At 57.2% G+C, this 25886-nt stretch overlaps 1 protein-coding gene across 4 annotated transcripts in view; it reads left to right on the top strand.

Moving 5' to 3' along the window:
- HTT (huntingtin) overlaps positions 1-24360 on the top strand; it is a 136409-nt gene extending 112049 nt beyond the window's left edge. For 3 of the 4 annotated variants that reach the window (XM_059923695.1, XM_059923696.1, XM_059923693.1), the window contains 22 exons: positions 659-797; positions 1807-1929; positions 3432-3645; positions 4052-4197; positions 5598-5775; positions 6759-6854; positions 9196-9383; positions 11006-11132; positions 12366-12466; positions 13422-13576; positions 13935-14074; positions 14470-14552; positions 15034-15164; positions 15275-15404; positions 17034-17189; positions 19437-19627; positions 19897-20011; positions 20151-20364; positions 20676-20781; positions 22380-22542; positions 22703-22863; positions 23631-24360. In XM_059923695.1, the coding sequence (XP_059779678.1) occupies positions 659-797; positions 1807-1929; positions 3432-3645; positions 4052-4197; positions 5598-5775; positions 6759-6854; positions 9196-9383; positions 11006-11132; positions 12366-12466; positions 13422-13576; positions 13935-14074; positions 14470-14552; positions 15034-15164; positions 15275-15404; positions 17034-17189; positions 19437-19627; positions 19897-20011; positions 20151-20364; positions 20676-20781; positions 22380-22542; positions 22703-22863; positions 23631-23844 (3271 nt within the window). In that variant the 3' untranslated portion in view covers positions 23845-24360. The remainder of the gene's footprint in view (positions 1-658; positions 798-1806; positions 1930-3431; positions 3646-4051; positions 4198-5597; positions 5776-6758; positions 6855-9195; positions 9384-11005; positions 11133-12365; positions 12467-13421; positions 13577-13934; positions 14075-14469; positions 14553-15033; positions 15165-15274; positions 15405-17033; positions 17190-19436; positions 19628-19896; positions 20012-20150; positions 20365-20675; positions 20782-22379; positions 22543-22702; positions 22864-23630) is intronic. The other variant, XM_059923694.1, reaches the window with a different exon arrangement.
- The last annotated feature ends 1526 nt before the right edge of the window (positions 24361-25886 follow it).

Genomic DNA, 25886 nt, shown 5'->3' with positions numbered 1-25886 from the left:
TCTCTCCTCCACAGCAGGGAAAACGTGTGTGAGAGAGGATCTGGTTACTGTACTGTGACTTCAGTGTTAAGAGTAGCTGTTGCTGGTTTCTTTAATCGAGAAGGGGTAGGACTTGGGCAGTACGAGGCTTTAGGTGACTTGTCTGTATGCTGGGTGACTTACGTTGTAATTTGCATCATGAAGTTGTTGTTCTCGTAGCAGGTGGTGAGAGGTGACACTATCCCTATTTTCGACCCTAGGCTTAGTATTCAGGCAGACGAGGAGGGGTAAAAATATTTTGTGCCAGATGAGGTGATTCTTCTATGAAATGAATGTAAATTGGTATAGATTGTATATTGTGGGGAGGTAAAGTAGGAGATTTTGTGCACTGGGATCTTAGGTGGTCCGTTTTGTGTTTATAAAGAGTGCCTGTATTAGCTATTAGGCCATGTATTGCCTGCTGCAGTGTTTGAGTATAAATGAAATTTCTGAAAAATACTTATGGGGCATAAACTGTGGTTGTTACCAGTAAACTGGGGCCTGAACTTGCGTCATGACTTGCGTGTCGGTGAGAAATAGCTCTGAACAGAAAGCTTCAAACGTGTCGCCTCGCTGTAAGAAGCCACCGTTGCTCCCTCCCGTGCAGCTGTGCCCTAACCCGTGTGTGATTGGATTCCAGACACCAAAGGCTCTACTCCCTGCTGGACAGGCTTCGTCTCGCCACCGCACCGGCGTCGCGTGGCCCCGCTCCTTTGGTCACGCCCCACCCGCTGGACGGGGATGGGCCCCTGGCACTGGAGACAGTGAGTCCTGACAAAGTAAGTGTCCAGCACGTCTGGGTGTGACGCACAGGGCCCCCTCGGGGCACTGAGTGCCTCTGCGGCGGGTGGCTCAGGTGGCAGGACGTCCTGGCGCTCAGCATGGCCCCTGAGGGCTCTCGACCTGCCCTGTTTCTTGCCAGCAATGGGCACAGTCACATCAGCGACAGGACCCATGAGGTCCAGCCTGGGTCTTTAGCAGGGGGCGTGGGGTGAGAAAGGAAGTGCTGACTTGGGTCATTAGTAGGGGGCTGAGGGTCATGGTGATTAATGGAGAATCAGGAGACGGGTGGCCACGACCTGCCCACCTGGCCTGTCTCCCTCTCCTTACGCCTGCTGACCGGCTGCATATTGACCCCACCACCCCAGGGGACCTGGTACCTTGTCATCACCTTCCCCGCTCACACCTCAGAGCCGGGGGCCATCTGGGGCCTTGGTGGGGCCTTGGTAGGGCCTTGGTATGCTCCTTGCCTGGAGAGAGTTCATTTTAAATATGAACTTGGAGTCCAAAGTCCAGCAGCCCAGGCGTAGATAGCAGAGTCCGGGCCGCTGTTCTCAGGCATGGTTTGTTCAGCCCCTCCGCTGCACTGGCCCTGGGGAGAGAAGCGCAAAGCAGGCCCCCCAGTAGAAGATGATCAGCACGACGCCCAGCAAGGGGTGGGCAGGGAGGTGGGCCCGCTCCCCTCAGTACTTCACTGAGTTTGGGGGACAGTGGAGCGCTCACCAGGTGAGGGGAGAGGGTGCCCAGACAGGTACCAGCAAGTCCAAAGACACAGCCCTCGTGCCAGTTCCCATGGAAAAGGCCGTGGGGCACTGAGCAGCCCACACAGCCACAGTGTCCAGTTTTGCCAAAGCTGTATGCATGGTCCAGGGAGGCCACTTGCCCTTTGGTCTGGGGCCACAGGACATGAGGGTCAGTAGGAGAAGAAGCAAGGTGTATCCGGTCAAGTTGGAGCCCCTTGAGAGCCTGCCCAGTCGCATCCCCTCATCCGCCTTTTCTCCTCCCCAGGACTGGTACATACGTCTGGTTCAGTCCCAGTGCTGGACGCGGTCAGACTCTGCACTGCTGGAAGGGGCAGAGCTGGTGAATCGGATCCCTCCGGATGACTTGAGTGCATTCATGATGAACTCGGTACAGTGGAGCCGCGGGACCCTTGGGAACCCTTTCTCTGGTTACTCACACGTGTTTGATTTGTTTCATTGTCACGTGACCTAATTGCCATGTGCGCCACTTACCTTTGTGCCTTAACAGCAGAGACCCTAATCCAGACAGGACAGGATGTTATTTCAGCCACGTTAGAGTCTAAAAGGAGGGGAATTGTGTTTAACTCACCTCTTCGTGCATTTAAGGAAAATAGGTTCCCTGAGGTTATGATGAGTTCTGACTGCGTGTCTCGTGCTCATGAGCAGAAGTACTGAGATGGTGCCATGGTGCGTGATTTAAGTGACCTTTTCACGATGTTATGGGATTTAGTAAGCGCCCCCCCTACCTGAAGCGGGGTCCCCTCCCCCACTGTGTGCAGTGAGGCCCCCCGCCCTCACTAGGTGGCACACAGGCCTGCTGGGCGGAGCTGGCCCAGGAGCCCTGGCAGGGCGCCCATGTCCCTGTCCTCAGCTGTTGGACCGGTGCTGTGAGGGGTGGAGCCCCCCTGATGGTGCTGTCCAGCCAAGCCTTGGCAGGTTCCTTCTCAGACCTCCTGGGACCAGCAGCCGATAAACCTTCAGGTGTTAATAGTGCTGCCTGGAAAAATGCCACGTGGGAGTGATGCAGGGATGTGGGGGATGGCAAGGACCGGCGGGTGTGGCGTAGAGAGCCTCAGGGTGCAGCCACATGTTCCCAAGCACTGACCCTCCCTCAGTTTGAAAGTAAGAGCTACATGGGGAGAACAGGAGAATTGGCCCAAAACCAGTTTGCCAAACTCATTTTAAGAGCCATTCAGTGAAAGCTGATTTGCTGATAAGTGATAAATTTGCTTAATAACCAACTGAATTTTCCAAATTTGCTCATTAGACTTTTAACAGCATTAAAGAAAGGCTCAGCTGCAACGGCTAGGGGTCGATTTTGGTCGCTGATGATGACATGTGCTTTTCTGAATATTAACTAAATTAAGATTGGCCAAAAAGATCCTTAAATGGCTTTAAAAAGTTGGCAAAGCACAGTACAAATTGAAACAGTATCGTATGAAATGCTGTTTTTCCAATCAAACTTGTGGCATTTATACGACTGCTTTGATTTATTTCAGCTGCTTTTGAACATAACTCGTCTTTTTCAAACGTTGAGATGTTTGGTGTTTCACTATTTCTTGGATGGCACATCAGCTTGATTTTGTATCTTCATCAATTAAAATTTCATCATATTAAATTTTTGATTTCAAATAAATCTGAAGACATAAAAAAATATTTCTTTAAAATTAAAGTACCCAAAAGAGACCAGAAATATACTTCACTGATCATATGTTAAATGGAGATGTTCATTTATTTGTAACAGAAGTAGAATAAGGTATTCTTTCAAATGTTTTGGATGGCGTACTAATCTGTTATCTCAGAAATGTTTGTATTCTCCTCTGCTGTGTTTCTCTTGCCCGACTGAAAGCTCGTAATCGTCATTGTTGAACCTTTAATGCCCCGATTCAGGAGTTCAACCTGAGCCTGCTAGCCCCGTGCTTGGGCCTGGGCGTGCGTGAGATCTGTGGGGGCCAGAAGAGCCCCCTTTTTGCAGCAGCTCGCACGGCAACTCTAGACCGCGTGACCAGCGTGGTTCAGCGGCTGCCCGCTGTCCACCACGTGTTCCAGCCGCGCCTGCCTGCAGAGCCCGCCGCCTACTGGAGCAAGCTGGGTGATCTCTTTGGTAATTAAAATCAAAGTCCCCTTAGTTTTAAAAAATGCTGCAGAGCCAGTGCCATGCTCTGTACCGAGTGAAAATACAGTCCACGCTGTCGATCTGATACACCAAAGGCACTTACAGAGGCCACCGAGAACCTGCACTGGGGCCCCGGCTCTGCGTGTCTTTTGGTGTGTTTGCTGCTTGGCCGTTCCTTGACATGGCCTGGGCTCGGGGCCTGCGAGGAACGCAGGCTCAGCCTCGGGAATGTGGGTCCTGGTCTCGCGGGGTGATGGGTTGTGTGCCCGTGTGCTTCCGCGAGCCATGTCTGTAGTCCCCATCAGATTCTCGGCGGGGGGCCCGACTGCCAGTCTTTCAAAGGTCAGAGCCTCTGCTGAAGGCTCTTGCCCCCCATGGGGGCCTTCTGTTTCAGGGGATGCCGTGCTGTATCGGACCCTGACCACTCTGGCCCGGGCCCTGGCCCAGTACCTGCTGGTGTTCTCCAAACTGCCCGGCCACTTGCACCTTCCTCCTGAGAAGGAGAGGGACACCGTGAAGTTTGTGGTCATGACCCTCGAGGTAAGAGGCAGCTTGGGAACTTGGCGCTCAGTGCAGAGGGAAGAAGCTCCTCCATCTGAAAATGCAGAGCTGTGTGCAGCCCGGCGCCCGCGGCCTGTCCTTCCAGCAGTGACCGCTGTCACATGTCACATCCGTCCCCTGCTTTGCCGAGCTCCGTCGCGCCCCTTATTGCTCCATTCCCCACGGTTGCCCTGTGAGGTTGACAACACAGCCCTTCTTGTCTCTGCCTCAGGGCAGGGGAGGGGGGCACTCTGAAGAGTCAGGTCTGGGACCTGGGCTCCCGCCCAGGGTCTCCCGAGCCTAGCATGGGGAGTCGTCATGCACTTATATGTGAATCTTGTTTCCTTGATGCTGAGATACTTTTTTGGTTTAGTACAAACCATCCATTTAAAAGTTTTTCCAGGGAAAAAGAAGCCATGCAAATGTAGTATGTATCCTAACTTTAGATACTTAGTAAATAATAATATGAGAAATTTGTTATATTTTAAATTGAGCAATAAACCTGATATTTCAGCTGTGGAGAATTGAACACTCTGTGTTAATACTTATGAACACCCCCAAAACGTGTACATACGTGTGTGCGTTGCCTTTTTGTACGACTTCTAGAGAAGAGAGTTTGGCCTGCACCCTTGGAGACAGAGACAGGGCTGACCCAGTGCCGACACCCCCTGCCACCTCCCAGCGGGGAGGGGGGGCGTCCAGAGGGCATTCGCACAGCTGTTCAGAAGGTGACAAACAAGCCCCTACTTGAGCCAGGCCGAGCCAGATAGCTGTGACCCCTGCCCTTTAGGCTTCAGTGTAGTAGGAAGGCTGGCAAACAAGCGTACGGTTACAGTACAGAGTGGCCCCTGCCAGCCGTCACGTGCCCGCTGCGTGCAGGACCATACGCCCTGCATCATCTCATTCAGGTCTCACTGCAACCCTGTGAGGTGGGCTGTTATTCCCGTTTTACAGATGAGAGAAGCAGGGCTTAAGAGGCTCAGCGACTTCACCGGGTTCACCCGCTGGGAAGTAGCCATTCCAGCATTTGAACCCCAGCGCGGCTGTCAGGTTCAGCCTTCGTGACTGCAGCTGAGGCGAGGCCCTGGGCGGTGGGCGCCCCGAGGGAGAGCCTAGCCCGCAGGCTGTGCGGCCAGGGCAGGATGCTGGGGGCGGGCAGCCACGTCCGGTTGGGCATTCTGCGTTCCGCTCCCAGAGTGGGAGTGGGCGGGGGTACTTCAGTGAGCAGGTGGGTCAGGATTGAACCGGCGGGAGCTGGGGATGGTGGCCCGAGAGCCATCCCTCTGGAGGGAGCTTTGGACGGTTCCTCGACGGCAGGGGGTTCTCAGCTCCCCTGCCAGCCCCCGTGGCGGGAAGGAGGTGTGGGTCAAACCTGCATTAACACGCACCTGCCCTTCCAGGCCCTGTCGTGGCATCTGATGCACGAGCAGATCCCGCTGAGTCTGGACCTGCAGGCGGGCCTGGACTGCTGCTGCCTGGCTCTGCAGCTGCCCGGCCTCTGGCGCCTGCTGTCCTCCGCTGAGATGGTGACCCACGCCTGCTCCCTCATCCACTGCGTGCGGTTCGTCCTAGAAGCCCGTGAGTCTACCACCGGCACGGTTTCTTGCCTCTGTCTCTTGAACCAGTAATCAGCTCCGCAGATCTCGTCACAGACGTTCATTTTGTGCCACCTGTTTGCCAGGTGCTAAGTTGGGAATTGGGGGTGAAGAGGTGGATGAAATATGGGCCTTGCCTCAATCTCCAGTATCTTGGGGTCTACACTAGGATTTAACTTGAATTTGCTTTTGCAGTCATTTTGTTTAGATTTTGGAATTCTAGCTTTCATAAAAAATACTTCTAATTTATGTCCCTTTGATTTCTGGTCCTAGTTGACTGTTTCATCCTTTTAGTCCTAGATGATCATAAGATTAATAAGATTGTATTCAAAAAATTATTTGTTTTCTGTTATAGTTGAAATGCTTGTTTCTATACTGCATTGTAATACTAGTATATTGAAAAATAAAAGTGACTTACTCTTTTCAAGGGACGATGTCCTTATTAACAAGGGTCATTAGCCACAATTTTTAAAAAATTGGACATTATAGTTTACATGTTGGAGGGTGTTTTGAAGTTTTGTATTTTTAAATTAAGCATTATAGAGTGGTGTTTTGAAGAGTCATTGTTTAAATTGTTTTCATCTGTGCATTTGTAGTCAACTTGAAAACGAAGATCCAGGGGCTAATTTATCAAAGCCAGACTTCTTGGGGGTTGCATTGATGCTTTCAGCAGTAATGAATCATGAACCATCTGATAAAGACCCCCCGGGTTAGAGGTGGCAAACAGCAGACAGTGGGAAGGACTTGGAAATCCGAGTGTAGAAGTCCAAATCCTTGCGCATTTTGGATTAACCTAGAGATTGATACCTGAGTCTGGTGCGTCTAAGATGGTCTAAAGTTGATTCTAGGAAATCTAGACCTCATTTGGCATAGTCTATCACTTTGAAACGTTCATGAGGCTGCATGAATGTGAAAATCTGAATGAAAGGAATGGGAATTCTTCTGTTTGTTTTGTTGTGGTTTTAGTTGTGGTGCAGCCTGGGGACCAGCTTCTTGGTCCAGAAAGAAGGACGAACACCCCACAGGCCGCCAGAGAGGACGAAGTGGATTCAAACACACAGAGTACGTCTCACCTAGTGTCTTTGAGGGCTTGAAGTCCATTCACAGAAGAGGCCTTTAAAGCGGTCAGTGTGGACGTGTGAAGCTGCCTTCACTTGGCTGCGTCCTGGTGCTCGTCCCCGAGCTCGGGGGCGACTCGGGGGGCTGCCTCGCGCGTCCCGCTGGCGGGCACCCTCTGCTGTCTGGCTCCCTGTGAACCCCACACTCCGCTGGGGTGTCGCGCTCGTGGGGGAGCCTCCTGCCCTCCATCCTCGCTCGCTTTCCCCACCACCCCCCGCCTCTGTTTTCACCCTGCACTTGCTGCTTCTGTGTCCTTTACCTCAGACTCCGAGCTCCTTGTGGGCAGGGCGTCCGTTTTCCTTCTCTGTGTTCTCACTGCTGTAAGTGATCAACACATGTTCGTTGAGTAACAAACGAATGAATAAAAATACTAAGAAACTTAAAGTTAGTGGAAATACCATGTGAATATTAGGTAACCTGAGTGTCTGTTTCAGCCATATATTTTGGCGGACTTTTAAATGAAAATTCCTCCTCTCCCTACAGAAAAAAAAAGAAAAAAAATACACATCTCATTCATTTAAATCTATTCAAAATCATTTAAACCTAGATTTAGCCATGTACCTTAGTTTTTCATGTACTTTCTCCCGACTCAGGTATTTTACTCTGAAAATGGTGGCAAGGCAGGTTGGGAGGAAAGCTTCTTGTCACCAGGGGCCTCCAGGCTCTTTCCCCAGAGGGTCTGGTGGGAATGCCAACCTGCAGCCTGTCCCACAAAGGTGGGAAGTAAATGCCCCACCTGGCAGTTCTTGGCTGTCTTTCTTATGGAACACTCTTACTTGGAATATCAAAATCTTATCCATGCTCTGTTGGCTTAAGAAACATGCCTTTGTAATAGCAGGTAGATAAATGCTTTGTGTCTTTTTTTGCCAGCTTTTGCTCAACCCCAGTTAATGACAAGAGTGTTCCTGTTGGTGGTGTTAAGATAGGAATTTTTCTTCTTGTTACCCACTCAAAGTTTTACAGTTGCACAGCATCTGGAAGCGGTGGTGTTTTGTTCACAGCCAAGCTCTTCTCTGAGCCTCTATCTCAAGACTCTGGTTCTGCCATCCCCGAGTTTGTGACTTAGTGATTCCTTACTGATAACTGAGGAACGTGCAAACACTCACTTCCTGCTCGGCCACCTTCTGGCTGTGTGGCCTTAGCAAGTTACTGCCCTGTGCTTCTGCAGTACGGATAAGAATAGTACTCACCTGATGGGGCTGCCAGAGGATTAAGTAAATTAATCCACATAAAGAACCCATGACAAGTGCCAGGCTTGCTGTAAGTGCTCAGGGAATGTCACCGTATGTTAGTTGTAATTTGAATTTCCATCCCTCTGAAGATAGTTGCGGCGTTTCACATGGTTGAGTCAGAGCAGGCAGGCCCACTGGCTGGAGCATATTTAGTTCGGGTTAATACAATTGTGCTCGTTCTCCATGGCCCCATTTAGGCTGGTTAATTTCATCCTGGCCAGAGGAAGAAGCTCGCTTTCTTTATCACCTCAGTAGGATGGTACCTCTTAAAGGTGGTCCCGGAAATGGTACTAAAGTCACCCTTGTTTCTCTTAGTTCAGGGCTCGATTCCTTAAGTCCAGTAGTCATTCCTTCTCTCTATGAAGAAGTTGCCTAGACTGTTGAATCTCATGGATGGTGGATAGTATCCATCCACAACCCTAAGCATTTATCAACTTGGCAAATAATTTTTTTGGCACAGACTCTATGCCAGACTCAAAGTGAGGAAGAATGTGCCCCTGCCCTCGAGGTGCAGTGGTTCTTAAACCCTCAGGACATGGGGTTTTCCTCAGCATTCTGTCTCAGGACTTCTCGGGTAGGACTCGGCAGCCCGTCAGAATCCCTCCACCAGCCACCAGAACCCCTGATCTTGGGGAAACGGTGAACCGAGGATTACAGCGTGGGTCTCTACACACCAGCCTAGGGGCGAGCGAGCACAGGGTCCTGGGAGAGCCAGAGAAAGCCAAAGCCCCGGGGAGGGGCTGCACCCTCCTCCTGGGTGTCAGCTGGCTGCACATGCAGGGTGGGTGGGAGGCTGGGACCAGGTTCCAGGTGTTCGTGCCAGTCTTGGCTGATGTGGAGAGGACTGCTTGTTTAGATGGATGTGAAGGAGGTGAGATCTGTAGGCCTTCAGCGACCGCCTAGAGTCTCGTGGGCTCCACGTTTCTGGCGGGCGTGGCCAGCAATGGGGCTGTGCCTACTATCTGCGAGGGTGGGAAGGTCAGGGGGAGGGATGGTGGGTTTGGGGTGTGTTTTGACAGAACGGTCCTCTGTCACCCACGGTGCCTGTTTAGACCCTCAGTATGTCGCTGCAGCCTGTGGGATGGTGGCTGAGATGGTGGAGGCTCTGCCGTTGGTGCTGGCCTTGGGCCATAAAAGGAACAGCAGCGCCCCAGCGTTCCTCACGCCAGTGCTCAGGAACATCGTCGTCAGCCTGGCCCGCTTGCCCCTCGTCAACAGCTACACGCGCGTCCCGCCCCTGGTGAGTCTGGCCCTCCCTTTGCACAAGACCCAAGCAGCGAGGGGGACGCGCGGGCAGGCCCCAGGCTCGGGGCTCTGAGAGCACGAAACCTCTTAGATGCCCACTTGCGGTGGCCAGAGCATTCCTTGGTTGCATTCGTGACACCGGGCTGGTGTCCTCGGACGTGATGTGGCTCAGTCGTTGGTAGAAATGCTCCAAAATGGGGTGAGGCATCCTCACATGATGAAATGAGATTTTTTTCTCCCACAATGCTGGATGTGATTCCAAGGTCCTCAGGCTCGTCTGTTGAACGGGAGAGCAGAAATTATGCCTCCTGGAGTGGGCGTTTCCCTTTAGGTGGTCACCCTCGGGGGCAGCTCGGGGGTACGGCACAGCTGCAGCTCCTGTGCTCTTTTAAAGCTGCCTTCGGAACCAGGTTCAGGTGGGCGGCGTCTGGGGCCCGGCTTCACGTCACAGAGGGGCCTGGGCGGGCGGGCGGGCGGGCGGCTGCACTGCTGCCCTCACACCTGCTGGAGGGACAGGTGGGGCGCTGGGCTGGCACCCGCGGGCTGGAGCCGGCAGAGGGAGGTGGGCCGGGGCCGAGAGGCAGGCGCTTGGTGCTGCCTGGAAGGGTGCGTGCCCGCCGGCGGGGCTCAGCCTCTGTGCGTGTGAGGTTCCGCAGCGGCTGCACCGAGGCCGTGGTGTGCCCCGACCCCGAGGGTGAAGAGGGTTTCGCTGTGGGAGCTCTTTCTGAGGAAAAGCCCAGTGACGTGCTGTCCTGGGGTCGTCGTGGAAACTGGGAGTTGTGGGCGTTGGCGAAACCCGGCACCCCGGGGTGGGGAGAGCTGGGAAGTCAGGTGTGGGTCTCAGCCCGGGCGCCGCGCTTGGGCCGTCGCTGCAGGTGTTGAGACGGCTCACCTTTGGGTGGGAGTGGGGAGCCGATGCAGGCGGGCACAGTCCGGAGGCTTCGATGGCTGGCCCGGGTGTGGGAAGAGCCGCCCAGACCGCGCACGCCGTAGATGAAACTCCGCGAGCGTGGGCTTGAACCCACGCGGCTCCACGACCCTCCTGTGGACGTGCAGCAGGGTTCGGGGAGCAGGTGAGAGGCTGAGAGGGCGTCTTCCAGAGGCCAGTGGGCGCTGGGGCTGCGGGGGCCAGCCGGCTGCCTCCTCGAGGCCCACTGGCCGGCTTCGGGGATCCAGAGTGCAAGCTCTGGCCGGCAGCGGCCTGTGTCCTCCGAGGGGGTCGGCTCGGCCGGTTGGGAGCTGGGCTCCTGCTGCCGGGGCAGCCTCGGTCCCTCCGGTGTGCGTGGCAGTGCCAGACGACAGAGCTGGACTTGACGGAGTTTACAAGCGGCTGGCGTGGCTCTTGTCGTGCTTGCTCGCGGTAAATATTTATGCGTGTGGCCGAACCTCACGTGCTCCTGCCAGCCTCTAAGGGTTGGGGGCACCTGCGCGGGCGGCCCTGGGCAGGTCTGGGAGCCCCCGCGGCACTGGTGCCCAGGGCCCTCCCTCCGCCGTGTCTGCGCTCAGGAAGAGGTGGCCGCCAAGGAGCTGCGCCGAGAGAAAGCGTGTTTCCTGGCTCCCTCGCGGTTCGGCCATCCTGACTTGACTCGGGAGACTATGTCTCTTTCATCCTCTCAGGTGTGGAAACTCGGATGGTCACCCAAACCAGGAGGGGATTTTGGCACCGTGTTCCCCGAGATCCCCGTGGAGTTCCTCCAGGAAAAGGAAGTCTTCAAAGAGTTCATCTACCGCATCAATACGCTAGGTAGTCCGGGTCTCCCCTCCGGCGTGGTTACACGTCATCGTGCCTGCCCTGGGGGAGCCAGGGCTGCAGTAGTGGGACCCGTCTTCTCCTTTTATTCCACAAAAGAGTTAAGGCATAACATAATCGTGAATACGTTCTGTAACGTACACAAAGCTGTCACAGTGAAAAGTTTGATCCAAGTTTGTGTGTGTGTGTGAGAGTTTAATGCCAAATTTTCACGTGCCAGACTTGTTTCAGGTCAGGAAGGGTACCCTAGTAATTGATAATGCTAAGCCAGATTCAGCCTTTGTATAGCACCTAAGGTAAAGGGCAGCAGTGATTTCCTCTGAGTGCTTCCTATGTGGTCACTGATGCCCCTTTTCTCGGATGCAGAACCAGCAGCCTGGGCGAGATGGAGCCAGAGGTAGACGCGGGGGAAGTAGGCTTTAGGTGGACAACACTGGGCTTTGTGTAGTGTGGGGCACGTCATTTTAACCTCTGGGTTTTCCTGTCCTCAACACCCCCATTCTTGTCACTTGTAGCCCTAATACAAGTGACATGGCCACCTCCGCCTCCAAGGTCACGGGTGGGGACGTTAGTGCAGCCCTCGAAACAGTCGTTCATCAAACAGCACCTTGAGTGCAGCTTGTGACGGTGCTTGAGGGTGGCCCCTCAGAGATGCCTTCCCGGAGGGCTTGAGCACACACACCCCTGCTAGATTACATTCTTTTTTGACCTACTGTTCTTCTTGGTGGGGTCAGAGGGACCAGCGCTTTAACTTTTCTAACAGCTGTACTGAGGTGGAATTCACACAGCACACGCTTCACCCACTCAAAAGTTCAGTTCTGTGGTCTGGGGTGTACGCTCAGTCTGGGGATGTGATTTCTGGAGGACTTTCCAACCCTCTGGTGAGCAGGGCAGAAGCGACTCAGACCCCATTTGAGTGTCGCCTGCTCAGATGTCCCTTTACTTCATTGCGTCTACGCAGCAGGGCTCCAGAGGGTGCCTCTCACCGGGCTGCCTGGGCTGAACTCAGCCTGGCCTCTTGTGTGGCTTTGGACCTGTGTGCTTCGGTCCCGTCACCACTGGGCTCGGCTGGCAGTGTTGCCGCGTCGCCGCGCTGTCGTGAGGGTCCAGGGAGCGGCTGTATGTGGCGCCTGGGCCAGTGAGAGCCGGAGGGCCCAGCTGCCACATGGCATCGAAAAGTCTGAGCAGCAGGGGACCCTCTGTCTAAAGTGACATTTGCATTTCTAGGGTGGACCAGCCGTACCCAGTTTGAGGAAACGTGGGCCACCCTCCTCGGTGTCCTGGTGACTCAGCCCCTCGTGATGGAGCAAGAGGAGAGTCCGCCCGAAGTAAGGCCGCGTGCGGGCGCCGGTGTCTGCTGGCCGGCACACGGGCGGTTACAGCAGCTCGCGAGTCATCCGTGGTGGGGAAAGGCAGGGCAGCAAGCTCTTACTTTTCTGTCTTACCGTATTTTTAAAAGGTAGCCAGATCATGTCATGACTGGTGTTCCAGAGCAGGAATGAGTCTCCCCAGGGTCTGGGCACCCTAGAATCGCGGCCGGAGTGCGTTTATCACAGTGCTCTGCCCTTTCAGGGTCAGTAGTATTATGTCCTTTCTTGAAAATATTTTTGAGTTTTGTTTCTCAATATTCAGGGTACAGTGTGTAGCAACATTTCATCAGAATGAAAAGGCACGTCATAAAGGCCACACATACGTACCTGTGTTCATTTCTCTTGACTGTTTTGCGAAAATTTTATCAGGCTTCTTGGGGTGTTAATGCATATTATGTTACTTTAATATTAATAAAAAAACATGTTCAGATAAAGCAAAGCCTGAAACATTAAGTCATGAGATACGTTTTTAATTCTGACAGAAGGTATGGTATGAGCGTCCAGAAATGGCCATTCAAAGAGTTTATATGTCAGACATCATCAAGGTTGTCTTTCACAGGTGTGGAACTAACAGGTTGTCATCTGCAGAGTCCCTAAAATCAGTGAGGAAATTTAAGGACAGTTTCTTAAAAAGTAATTCATATTTGGAGGTTTGTGCCTGTAGGAGACCTTGCTTTCAAAAGCAGCCATTTGCCCATCAGATTCATCTCAAATCCCAGATGTGTGTGGGTTCTGGTGAACTTAGGCAGACACAACAGGACCCTGGCTGGGAAGGCACACCCCCCTGTCGCACTCAGGGGCCCCCGCCCACAAGGCCACGTGGCTGGACAGCCACGGCCCGCAGCTTCTGCCCACAGGTGGGGCAGCGGTGGTTGCCTGTGTTGTGACTTGGTGCCGTGGGCTCTCCTTCCAGGAGGACACGGAGAGGACCCAGATCCACGTCCTGGCCGTGCAGGCCATCACCTCCCTGGTGCTGAGCGCAATGACTGTGCCCGTGGCCGGCAACCCAGCCGTGAGCTGCTTGGAGCAGCAGCCCCGGAACAAGCCCCTGAAAGCTCTCGACACCAGGTTCACCCAAAAAGCCCTGTGTCTCCAGGGACGGCCGCGGTGGGAGCAGGGAGGCGCCAGGGTGCCCTTTCCTTTGCTGCCAGAATTAAAGACAAAAACCCCGTGCAGGGGGTGCAGATACAAAGTGGCTTGGTGGCTGAGGCCTGATGACTCGGGCATCCAGTGTTTAGGGCAGATTCCGAAGGAGCTGGTAGAACACCTGCGCAGGGCCTGCAGACGGGAACCGCCCACAGAGGGTGTGGGCACAGGGCTTGGAGGTGCCTGTGTTTCCTTGAGGCAAAGCTGGGGAAGCCTGGTGGTTTTCACTTGTAAGATTCGGAGGAACCAGATGTTCTGTGACCTTTGTTCTGAACTTTAGGTTTGGGAGGAAGTTGAGCATCATCAGAGGAATCGTAGAGCAGGAAATTCAAGCGATGGTTTCAAAGAGGGAGAATATCGCCACCCATCACTTGTACCAGGCGTGGGACCCCGTCCCTTCTCTGTCTCCAGCTACTACAGGTACCTGTGGGGTGAGGGCCAGCTGTCCCTGGGGCTTGCAGGGAGGATGGGTTGAGTGTGGGTGTCAGCCTATGCCCTGGGCCGGTGGGCACAGCTGGACAGTCCCGGCACCGAGGCGGGGTCCCAGGAGGGCCCGTCCACCAGAGCTGTCGTCTGGGCTCCCAGAGGGCTGCCGGCTGGGTAGTCGCCTCGTTCGCGGCTACTGACTCTTAGCTTTTACACCTCAGCCCACAACCGGTTACGGTTCAGAGTCTGAAGCTGGTTTGTTACAGAGAAAAAGTGATAATTCAGCATCGCCCCCCTGGCCCTGCCAGCTTAATGGGTGGTGAAGGGATAGAACACCCCCGAGCCCCTCGCGGCCGTGCAGGCGGCACTCACGTGCCCTCGCTCCTCAGGTGCCCTCATCAGCCACGACAAGCTCCTGCTGCAGGTCAACCCCGAGCGGGAGCTGGGGAACACGAGCTACAACCTCGGCCAGGTCAGTCCCCCAGCCTCCGTCCAGCGCGAGGCCCCATGGGTCGCGTGGGGACCAGGGGGCCTGTCCGGGTTCTCAAGTTCCTCCCCACCGCACCCTCTGCAGAATAAGCATGGCACTCTTTTGCATTTGTGTGGAGCTTTGTTAAGCAAGTAATTCAGAAAAACGGGGTCCTCAAGTGACTGCCAGCGAGAGGACCAGTTTTGAAAAGAGAGCCCACATTCTGGTTCAGTTTTGTGCCGAGACTTCACCCCGATGTCCCTTTGGAGCGAAAGTGTCCTTCCTTAGAGGCCCTTTCCTTCCCTCTCCTCGGCTGCCCCCGCCCGTCACTTCATCAGGTCTTTAGTCCTGAAGGCACAGCGCCGTGAGCAGCCCTGCTGAGTGCTGGGGGCTGCTCGCCTCAGGGACCCCGGGCAGTACCTGCGGCTCAGCGCCCCTTGCCTCCGGCCCTGAGCGTCGGCCCCCTGTCTTGTGCCCCTTGAAGGTGTCCATCCACTCCGTGTGGCTGGGGAACAGCATCACGCCCCTGAGAGAGGAGGAGTGGGACGAGGAGGAGGAGGAGGAGGCCGAGGTCCCCGCACCGTCGTCCCCGCCCATGTCTCCAGTCAACTCCAGGTTCCCGTCTGCCTCTGTGTTCACGCGATCGGAGAGCTCTGATTAGTCACTTGACTTTACGGGGTGCCTCTGGAAATGAACATCTCATCTCTGTTGGGGGGAAATTGCAGGAAACACCGGGCTGGAGTCGACATCCATTCCTGTTCGCAGTTTTTGCTCGAGTTGTACAGTCGCTGGATCCTGCCGTCAAGTTCAGCCAGGAGGACCCCCGTCATCCTGATCAGCGAGGTGGTGCGGTCGGTGAGTTTGCCTCCCCCCCCACCCCCGCCCGGGGTTCCCGGTCTCTGGGCGCCCGTGAGGGGGCGCGTAGACACGGGTGGAGGATGTAGTACTCCTGGAGACAGTGAAGGAGCGGTTTCCACTGGTCCAGTCCCTGGCAGTGCCACCCGTCAGTCCAGTGGGAATGTCGTGGGGACGGCACGTTAACCGTAAGGTCTGAAGGGTCACCGTCCTTGTCCACGTTGTCTCCTCGGGGGCTTGTGATAGACGGTCCCCTGACCACCAACCCACCGACCACCCGACCACCAAATGGTGCTTGAGAAGCACCAATTTAGAGCAGTTGTTCTCCAACTGTTGGCCGGGGGATTTCTTTGCATCCTTGAGATTGATAGGGACCCCAAGGAGCGTTGGTGTCTGTCGGTGACATCCATCCATGCTTGCAGTATTGGAAGTCACATCTGAGAAGTTTTAAAACAGTTACTTATTCAGTGCTGGCTTCTCTACGTCACCCAGATTAGCCATCCAGCAAGGAGAGATGCCCAGTTACTGGAACCGTCTTGTTACCTGTGCAGCACAGGGTTTTTATTATTTTTACCGAAAGATGTCTCTTTTAGGTAATGACAAACTTTTTTTTTTTTCAAGTCTGTTTTTCTCAATACTCCTTTAAAGGTTTCTAAATGGTTTCATATCTGGTCAAGTTGAGATTTTTAAGAACCTCATTTTTAATTTGTAATGTAAGTTACAAATTGATTTTTTCAAAAAAGTCAAGTTTAAGTTCTGCTAAAGATCTTAAATTTTAAAAAGTTATCCATTTAAAAATAATAAGGATAACAATTTCTATTTTAAAATAAATTTTTAAAATTAGTTTTTGTATACTTTTGCAAATCTCTGTAATGTCTGGCTCATTAGAAGTCCCCTGGGGGGACTTCCCTGGTGGTCCAGTAGCTAAGACTCCACGCTTCCACTGCAGGGAACGAGGGTTCGATCCCTAGTCAGGGAACTAAGATCCCACATGCCGCATGGCGTGGCCAAGACTCTTGTATCTCCTCTGTATTCAGTCTGTTAATATTAAGTAATTTCTAGAAAATACCACTGTACAGTTGGGAGAGCACAGGAGAGAAAGGCAAGTAGGGTCTTAGCGTTTTTAGGAAAATAGTTTTGACCTTGTGGCCCTGAGAGGCTCACCTAAGAAGTGCTCTTTTAGATGATTTGCTGAGTGTCCTGCTGGCTTGTTGGTTCAGCTCGCCTGGGGCCTCTGAGAAAGGGCCAACCCCAGCCTTCCCTCACCCTCCTAAAGAAAAAGGGCCTTCATGCCTAATCAAAGTTTGCTTTTAGATGTAACGTGAACACTGAACGTTTCGGGGAGACAAAAAGAATCATTGCCAAAGCATTGATTTCCAAAACGATCGCCCATTTCTCCATTCCGGGGCTCTGGGTAGCTTCGCTGGCGGTGGCCTGGGGGCGGGTTCCCACACGGCAGCAGTGTGTGCGTACAGGCACTAGGAGGACACGCGGGTACAGGTTTACAGTGTAGTTTAGGTTTCCGGGTTTTGTTGGTTGCTTTTCCCGGTCAGGGCTCCTGTGAAGTCCTGCGTTGCGCACTTCCCATAGCGTAACTCACCCCTTCCTGCCCGAATGTCCCGTCGCCAGCTCCTTGTGGTCTCAGACTTGTTTACGGAGCGCAACCAGTTTGAGACGATGTACCTGACGCTGACAGAGCTGCGGAGGGTGCACCCTTCGGAAGACGAGATTCTCCAGCAGTACCTGGTACCCGCCACCTGCAAGGCGGCCGCCGTCCTTGGGATGGTGAGTGGGAGGCGGCGTGGGGCCTTGGCTCGCGTCGCTGTGGAGTGTGCGGTGCTGGGCGAGCCTCGGTTGGGGCTCATGTCCCCCGGTCCCCCAGGTTATCCCGGTGCCTGTCCCCGGAGGGGCTCGGCTGTGCTGGCGGGGGCAGCGGGGCTGGCTCCTCCTGGACGGTCGCCCGTGGTCCACAGCGCCCCGCTCTCCTTCTCCGTGTGCTGCAGCCCCCCATGCTCCCTGTCCTCAGAGCCTCCCCCCGGGGCCGTTTGTCTCAGTGACCCTGCGCTCCCACCCCCGGAGCTGGATCCTGTGCTCTGTTCTGAGCCCAGGGCCCGGGCGGGCCTTCTCCTGAGCCTCGTAGCTGTGCCTCTAGCTGATCGGGACTCGCCATCTTCTGTGGCCGCATCACCACGCGGTACAGACACAGGAAGTACTGACCGCAGGCCCTGCCATTTCTTAGAGCATGTTAAAATACCAGCCCTGCCGTTGGAGGCAAATAGCGTGACTCCAGGCCACGTGGCATCAGCCAGTCACTGCTGTTTCTCGCTCAGATGTCTCCTGGAATCCAGCTCTATGCTAGAATAGAGACTCGTTCCCTGAACAGACGCAGGGGTGGCCGCCATGAGCCGGGCATTTGGGACCATTGGCGAGGGGCGAGGTGGCACCCAGGTGCCTCTCCCACGTCCCACACCCATGCTGTCTGTCCTGTGCTGCCATTTGCGGAGCTCTCCCCTGTGCCCCACACACCCTGTGTACAGGCTGGCGGAGGTGGGGCCGCCACGATCCCACCTGCTCCCGAGGAGGCCGAGGTGGGGGGTTGCTGACTTGCTCCAGGTCGCACAGGACGGGGCAGACGTGGGGTGTGAGCTGGGGTCTACGACCGGAGCCCTGACCGTCCCCTCCTTCCCGACTGTTCCCCCATTGAATTTGTCCCTCTGAGCCAAGGCCCAGAGCAGGTACCATTCATCCTGGGTGGCCTTCGGCCCTGGGGCCACCGTCCAGGGAACAGAAACAGTGAGTCCGTTGGCTTTCCGCTGAGTAGACAGCTCTTCTAAGCGTCGGCCCTCTGGGTGTGGAGAGGGAGGTTTGTGCAGCCAGGCTTGAAGGGGTCCTTTTGTCCTTGCGGGAGTTTCAACTGCTGGGTTTGTTTTCATGGTAATTGTGTTTGTGCTCTGGCCTAGATCCCTGAGGTAAATGTTGTGTTGTCAGTAAATGGAACGAGTGATCATGGTTTTCAAGAAGAGGCTTAGGCAGGATGGCGCGGGGACGCGGACTCGCGTCCCGGTGTGAAGGGCAGCGCAGTTTCCCTCAGGACGCTGCCTTTCTGCAGGTCGTGGCCTGGGCCCCTGTGCAGCACCAGCGTTCCCGTTCCCCGGTGTGGGGAAAGCTGCGCCCTCCGGCGGGTCCTGGTGGTGGTCGGTGGCCTTGGGTGTGGGCAGAAGGAGGAGGAGTCCTCAGCAGTGTCAGCTCCACCGGGGCCCCGGGACGGAGCTCCTGGGGAGGGCTGCAGGGCCAGGCAGCCTTCATGGCTTTTGCAGAGTGAGACAAGGCCCTCGGCCAGCGGTGGTCGCCTGTGTCTGGGCGGGGTGGTCTGTGAAAAGCAGTGGTCGCCATCTCTGCCTTGTGAAGGTGTCTTCTTTGATGAAAAGCCGATCTGAAGTGCGGAGTGTGGTGCTGAGTGTTTAGGTTCCTGCCTCTCTCCATCCTGCTTAGGCTGCTGAGGAAAACTAAGACCATTTTCGTACAAGTTAGCATAGGCTACCGTTGCGGGTCCCCAGGGCCACACCAGGAGGACACGCAGGGCTCACATACTCAGGGCTCTGATCCATCACAGTGAAAGGCTGTGAAGCAGAACCACTGAAGGGAGAGGGCCCAGGGGCGAGGTCCAGAGGAAACAGGCGCCAGCTTCCAGAACCCCGTCCCGTGGAGTCACACGGGCCGCGTTCCACCCCCAGCGACACGCTGTCCCCAGGGAAGCTCGTCAGAGACTCAGAACCGGGGCTCTCATTGGGGGCCCGCAGGCTCCGCAGGCCCCTCTGCCGGGCACACACCGAACTGCAGCCCCGGGGAGGGGGGAAGGGCGCCAGCACAGACACAGCAGGGGAGGCCCAGGGAGCCCCCCATCCCGACACCCCAGCCCCCGGACGCCAGCCCAGGGCCAGCCCCGCACGCAGGCCCGACCGCAGCGCGAGGCCGGCCTCCCTCGGCCCCCACGGCGCTGTGAGGCTAGCCCCCACGTGTGCTGTGCCCCAGGACAAGGCCGTGGCAGAGCCGGTCAGCCGGCTGCTGGAGAGCACGCTCCGGAGCAGCCACCTGCCCAGCAAGATCGGAGCCCTGCACGGCGTCCTCTACGTGCTGGAGTGCGACCTCCTAGACGACACCGCCAAGCAGCTCGTCCCGGCCCTCAGCGACTGCCTCCTCTCCAGCCTCAAAGGCGTAGCCCAGTGAGTGGCAGCGGCCAGGACCTCCCGCTGCTGCCTCCCTCCAGGCCTTCTGTCTGACCAGGGGTGGGGGGCTGTGAGAAGTGACGTTCCGCATGTCAAAGCGTACGTCAGACCCTGGCCATATCATGGGCAGGGGTCAGCGGGGACCCAGGCAGGCACCCTTCTCACAGGGACAGCGGCTGAGGTCCCTGAGACAGGAGGACACCACGTGCCCTCAGGTGGGAGTAGCCGCCGTGCGTGGCTGAGCTTGGCCCTTGTCTCGTTCTCAGCTGCGTGAACATCCACAGCCAGCAGCACGTGCTGGTGATGTGCGCCGCGGCCTTCTACCTGATTGAGAACTACCCCCTGGACGTCGGGCCAGAGTTCTCGGCATCCATAATACAGGTGCGCGGGAACGGGCGTGGGCTCCGTGCTCTTGGACCTGCGCAGTGGGGCCCTCGGTTGCTTTCATCTGGGGGAAGAAGCCTGAGCGACGGGAGGCCGGGCGTGGCTCTCTGACTGGGAGGTCTTCCTTCCTGTCCAGATGTGTGGGGTGATGCTGTCTGGAAGCGAGGAGTCCACCCCGTCCGTCGTTTACCACTGTGTCCTGAGGGGCCTGGAGCGCCTGCTGCTCTCCGAGCAGCTCTCCCGGCTGGATGCGGAGTCCCTGGTCAAGCTGAGCGTGGACAGAGTGAACGTGCACAGCCCGCACCGCGCCATGGCGGCCCTGGGCCTGATGCTCACCTGTATGTACACAGGTGAGCAGGGGGCCACCTGTGCCCGGCGGGTCAGTGCCGCCGAGCTCCGACGCACGGGACGCAGACCACAGGCCCCTCCGGTTCTCAAGGTTGCAGAGCTGTGCGGGTGCCGGAACCCCGCCTGGGAGCGGGTCTGCAGGCGGACCCCTGGGCCCTGTGTAGCTGGGCTGGGCCCTGGGGTGCTGGGGGCTCCCGCCACCTGGTCTCAGATCATCTCTAGGGGTTTAGGAAACTCCTGCGTGAGTTCCAGGCCCTACTTACAAAGCCTGTGCGGTTTTACAAATGAAAAGAACTGAACGGCTTTGTTTCAGGAAAGGAGAAAATCAGTCCAGGCAGAACCTCAGACCCCAGCCCTGCCGCCCCCGACAGCGAGTCAGTGATTGTGGCCATGGAGCGTGTGTCTGTTCTTTTTGACAGGTAAGAATGGAGCCCGCCCTGCCCTGCCCTGCCCTGCCCTGCCCTGGAGCTTTAGCCGGGAGCTGCTGCTTCCTGCACACCCGCTCTGCTCTCGGCCCGCCGCTGGGGGCTGCCTGCTTCCTGCCTGTGCCCTGAGCGTGCTCGCGCTGCCCTCGGGCTCTGCTCCAGCGGGCAGTCCTAGGACCCCAGCACCCGGGTTTGGACTCGACTGGCTCCGAGGCTGTCCCCAGTGCTGGCGTGTCTGCTGAAGGCGAGGGGCAGTCCGGCCGTGCGGTGGTGTCGGGAGGGCCTGTAATGCGACTGGCCGGCAGACCTGCTGCCTTGTGAGAGGAGTCTTGGCGCCACGTTAGCAGTGGCTCAGGAGGCTTCGGTAGACCGTGGTACAGACTTAAATGACAAACACAGACATCTTTGAGAGCCTGCCCCCGACGTGTGTGCCCTTGTGTCTAGGACTGGCTCAGTTTGCGGCCCTGTAGAATAGGTGAGGGGCCTCATCCGGCTTTGCCCCAGGCCTCTTGGTCCAGGCGACGTGCTGTGTCTGTGGCCTTGGGGCAGCCGACTCCGCACCACTCAGCCTGACAGGTCTGGTCAGCTCGGTCAGCAGGAGGCCAGTTGGGGTTTCACAAGAGCACACTTAGCAGGACTTTCTCCGTCTGCTCTGGCCAGGTGAGGGGTTGTGGGAAGCTGAGCGTGTGGGCTGTTTTCACGTTGAGCGTTGAAAGCGTTTACAGTCACTCTTCCCTCACTTTCATTGGGCCCTCCACGGTGGGCAGAGGCGCCCACGCTCAGGCCCCTGCCCACGTGGGGCTTGCGCTCCCAGGCCTGCTGGTGGGAGAAACACTTCAGCCAGTGCAGGGCCGGCGTTCAGCCTGACCACCCTCCGGACGCGCGGGGGACACTGGCTTGACAAAGCTGACTTTCAGTTGCGAGTGTCGCCCATGCTGGGCAGCGGCTGGCGTCTGCAGACAGGTGGGTCAGGCACGCCTGGGCCAGTTTCCAGGTCCCTTCTGGTGCTTTTCAGTCACACATAGCTTTTCTGTACAGTCGTCTCTCGGTATCCACGGGGATTGGGTCCGGGACCCCCCACGGATTCCAAACTCTGCTGATGCTCGAGTCCCTGGTATAAAATAGTGAAGCACAATCCGCCTCTGTATCCTCGGGCTCTGCCTTCATCCAACCAGCCGCGGACTGAAATTTGGGTGCGGAACCCACGGATACGGAGGGCCAACGGTGTGCGCTAACGGGACGGTAGCGTGAGTAGCCTGCTGGCCGCCTTCCCAGCTGGCACCTGGAAGGACGCTGCCCAAGATGCCCGCTGAGGGTGTGTTGAAGGGAGGTGCCAGGAGGGCACCAGGGACAGGCGGGTGAGAAGGGGGCCTGGCCGAGACGCCGACAGGTTCCAGGAGCGTGTGGACACTGGTGAGGACAGGCCCTAGCGAGGGCGCGGTTCTGTTACGACTGACTTAATTCCCCCATAACGCCACTGCCCCGAACCATTTCTGCTTGTTACTTCAGGGCCCCTTTTTGGCTTGGGGGTCCCCACGCGGGTTGGGAGCCCTGGGCAGGGTGGGGCTCTGATCCGTGTCTCCTCCCTGCAGGATCAGGAAGGGGTTTCCCTGTGAAGCCAGAGTGGTGGCACGGATCCTCCCCCAGTTTCTAGATGACTTCTTCCCGCCCCAGGACGTCATGAACAAGGTCATTGGAGAGTTTCTGTCCAACCAGCAACCGTACCCGCAGTTCATGGCCACCGTAGTGTACCAGGTGAGGGCCCAGCCCAGGGGAGCCCCCAGACCAGGTGCCTACTAGCCTCTGAACGTGTCGGTCCCGGGGACTTGCCAGATCCTCCCCTTGAAGCCAGCCGCCACTCTTCCCCCGAAGCCGGTGTTGACGGGGTGGCCCCCGGGGCTCTCCGCCCTCGCAGGTGTTCCAGACTCTGCACAGCACAGGGCAGTCGTCCGTGGTCCGGGACTGGGTCATGCTGTCCCTCTCCAACTTCACGCAGAGGACCCCGCTTGCCATGGCCATGTGGAGCCTCTCCTGCTTCTTTGTCAGCGCTTCCACCAGCCCGTGGGTTTCGGCGATGTATCCTTGCCTGGGTCCTGGGGCCCCGCGGGGCGTAGCACTCCCAGGGGCAGCACCGCCGTCAACATCCAGGTTGACGTTTGCGTTAAGGTTTTGGAAACCTAAGCTCTGCAGAAAGCCCGGGTGTCAAGGTGATGTTTACTTTAAGCCCCAAGAGAGTAAGCTGTGGACAAGGAAACAGAAAACCGTGTGTTCCCTACGCAGAGCAGGAGGGGCGGGGCCGGGGTGTTGCTCTGAGGAGTGCGGGGGGGGGGGGCGAGGCCCCCCCCAAAGAGCTCCTCCCGCCTGCTCGTGGGTCCGTGCAGCTGGGTGTGTCCCTCGTGCTGCTTCTCGTTATTCTTTGTCACGTGCCTCGTATCACTCTCTTGGGTAAAAGCTTAAGTGAAGATCCAGTTCCCACCCCCAAGATGCTGGCTGCCAAAGGGACGTTGCCCTCCTGTCAGCCGCCCCCCAGGACAGACCGCAGAGCCTCGAAGCAGACAGCCGTCCTGGCGCTGTCAGCGGCCCGGGAGGGCGGCCCGGCTCTGCCCTCAGTGCACGGGTGCCGGGCCAGGTAGGTGCTGCCGAGAGAAGTGCCCTCCGCGGGGGCTCTGGCTTCCCGGAGCCAAGGTGGGAGGCAGCTGCCGCCTCCACCCCGTCCGCGGCTTGGCTTGGCACTCGGCGCTCCCGGGCCGTTGGCAGGCCTGTGTCGGGGCAGGGGTTTCCAGGGAGGATGGGAGGCAGGCCCCCCCGCACTTGCAGCCTTGCGCCCTTAACCGCCCTGCCAGCCTTCCCCACGTCGTGAGCAGGATGGGCAAGCTGGAGCACGTGGACGTGCACCTCTTCTGCCTGGTGGCCGCGGACTTCTACAGACACCAGATAGAGGAGGAGCTCGACCGCAGGGCCTTCCAGTCTGTGTTCGAGGTGGTCGCCGTGCCGGGAAACCCGTACCACCGCCTGCTGGCTTGTTTGCGGAACGTCCACAAGGTCGCCACGTGCTGAGCGCCCACGCGGGCGGAGGCGAGGTGGCGCCAGGACTCGGGGCCCCGCCTGCACCGCGCGGCTCCCTCACCGCGTGCAGGGAACGTATGCAGGAATCTCTGGGGTGGAGCCTGAGTCTTGCAGGGAACAAGAGCAGCCGTTGCCGACCCCTCGTGCTAGAGCTAGCGGTAAACGCCCGTCGCCCGGTGTGTCCTTCCTCGTGTGCAGCCTGTTCGCTGTCGCCGGCTGACGGCTGCTCCTGCCTCGGTCTCGCAGGTCGGCCGTTAGCCCCTCTGCTGTCCCGCAGGCGGGAGGTGACGCTACGGGCCTCCAGGAGCACCCTCTGCATCTCCCCAGTGAGGCACGGGGTCCTGGGGTCTCGTTGGCTCCCGCAGGCCTGCGTGCCGCGCTGGCGTCGGGCCTGGGCCGGGTGGGGTGGCTGGGAGCACGACAGCCCGCGCCATTCTTCCCTGTCTCTGTTTTCTTCTCAGGATTTAAAGTTTAATTATATCAGTAAAGAGATTAATTTTAAGGTAACTTTCTATGCCCGTGTACAGTCTGTGCATTGCCAAGTCTGTGCTGCATGTCATGGCCTCCGAGGAGATCGACAGGAGCCCGTCCCTCTCCCTCCACGAGACTTACTCTGGCGTTCCTCTCGCCCAAGCCCTAGTCCCCCGACACGCCGCCCTTTTTTGTGCATTCACGTTTAGTCAGAGTTTAGGGAGGTGTTGGTGTGCAGATGTCTGACCGGGAGTTCCCCCTGTGCCCCCTTACGAGTTGCGAAGGTGCCCCCGTGGCTGTCCTGGTCGTGGGCAGTCAGCTCTGGGGCACAGACGGCTCTCAAGGCTCTCCCACCGGTGACGGGCGGCTCCTGGGCACTTAGCCGACCAGGCCGGCCCGCCTGGCTGTGAGCAGCCTCTGTCCTGACCGACACTGTCGTCCCCCCGCTCCTGTCCTGACGGGGGCCGCGCTCTACCCAGGGGCTGGCCGACGGGTGTTGGGATCCGAGTCCCCCGTGTCCCTCCTGCACAGTGGGGCCCAGACGCTTGCCTGGCCTGGCAGCCCCGAGGGTGTAACAGCGTTATTTGTCTGCGCCCCTCTTGGTCAAGAGCAAAGCTTGGTGTCCTGGCAACTGTTTGAGAAAGGCCCGAGCACCTCCTCGGCTCCCTTTCAGTCCATCCACGGGGCCTCCTTTCAGCACAGGAGGGTGCGGATCTGTGCCCACTGGACCAGTGGTGGGGCCGGAATGAGGCCAGCCAGGGCCGCCACTTCTACCCCAGGCCCCGGCCCCTGGACCAGCTGTTTCTGGGCCCAAAGCAGCCACATCATCAAATGCACACGAGGCGTGGACGGTCGAGTGCCCTTGGCCAGGGGCTGGTGGAGCACTTACAGGCGGGGCTCTTCAGGTCCCCAGAGGCAGCCAGTCATTTGGTCACCGTCGTGCTGGCCAGTTTGGTCATGAGCTCACGTGCAGTCAGGTTTTGGGTGTTTCATTGGCAAGTGGAGATGACTGTGAAGCCGACTTCCAGAGTCTGCAAAGGGGAGGGGTCCTTCGGTGCACGGCTAGCTACCCTCGCGTCTGTCTGTGTGCCGTCTCACCACGGCGCACACAGCTGCGGGCACGGACCCAGGCCGCTCCCACCCCCAGAGCTGCCGTGGTTTGAGGCCGGCTGGGGTCAGAGTGTGCGGCCAGGGGAGGCTGTGGGAGCCCCTCCTCAGAGCAGCCCTTGGCTTTTCCCCACCAGCGCCCGGCAGAGGCCTCGCCCGGCCAGGGCGTGAACAGTAGAAACGGGTCAGAGGTCCAAGTAGGACCTTGGGGAGGAACTCCTGACTCTGAACAAGAAGTGAGAAAGGCACCGCTCTCTCTCCCTTTTCACTTTGGACTCCCACGTTATTTCAGCATCTCTGAGATAGACGCATCGCAGGCTGACGTTGTCCCTGCTGAGATGTTTACGCTTGTTAGAAATAACACTGTGAATGTAAAACTGGGAACCGTTCCCCTTAGGAGTCATAGCACCAGGCTCAGCTGAGTTTGGTGGGTCCTCCTTGTTACCACGTGACCT

Source organism: Balaenoptera ricei, chromosome 5, assembly GCF_028023285.1.
Source record: "Balaenoptera ricei isolate mBalRic1 chromosome 5, mBalRic1.hap2, whole genome shotgun sequence".
Classification (NCBI taxonomy): domain Eukaryota; kingdom Metazoa; phylum Chordata; class Mammalia; order Artiodactyla; family Balaenopteridae; genus Balaenoptera; species Balaenoptera ricei.
This window is presented reverse-complemented; position numbering and strand designations above follow the sequence as displayed.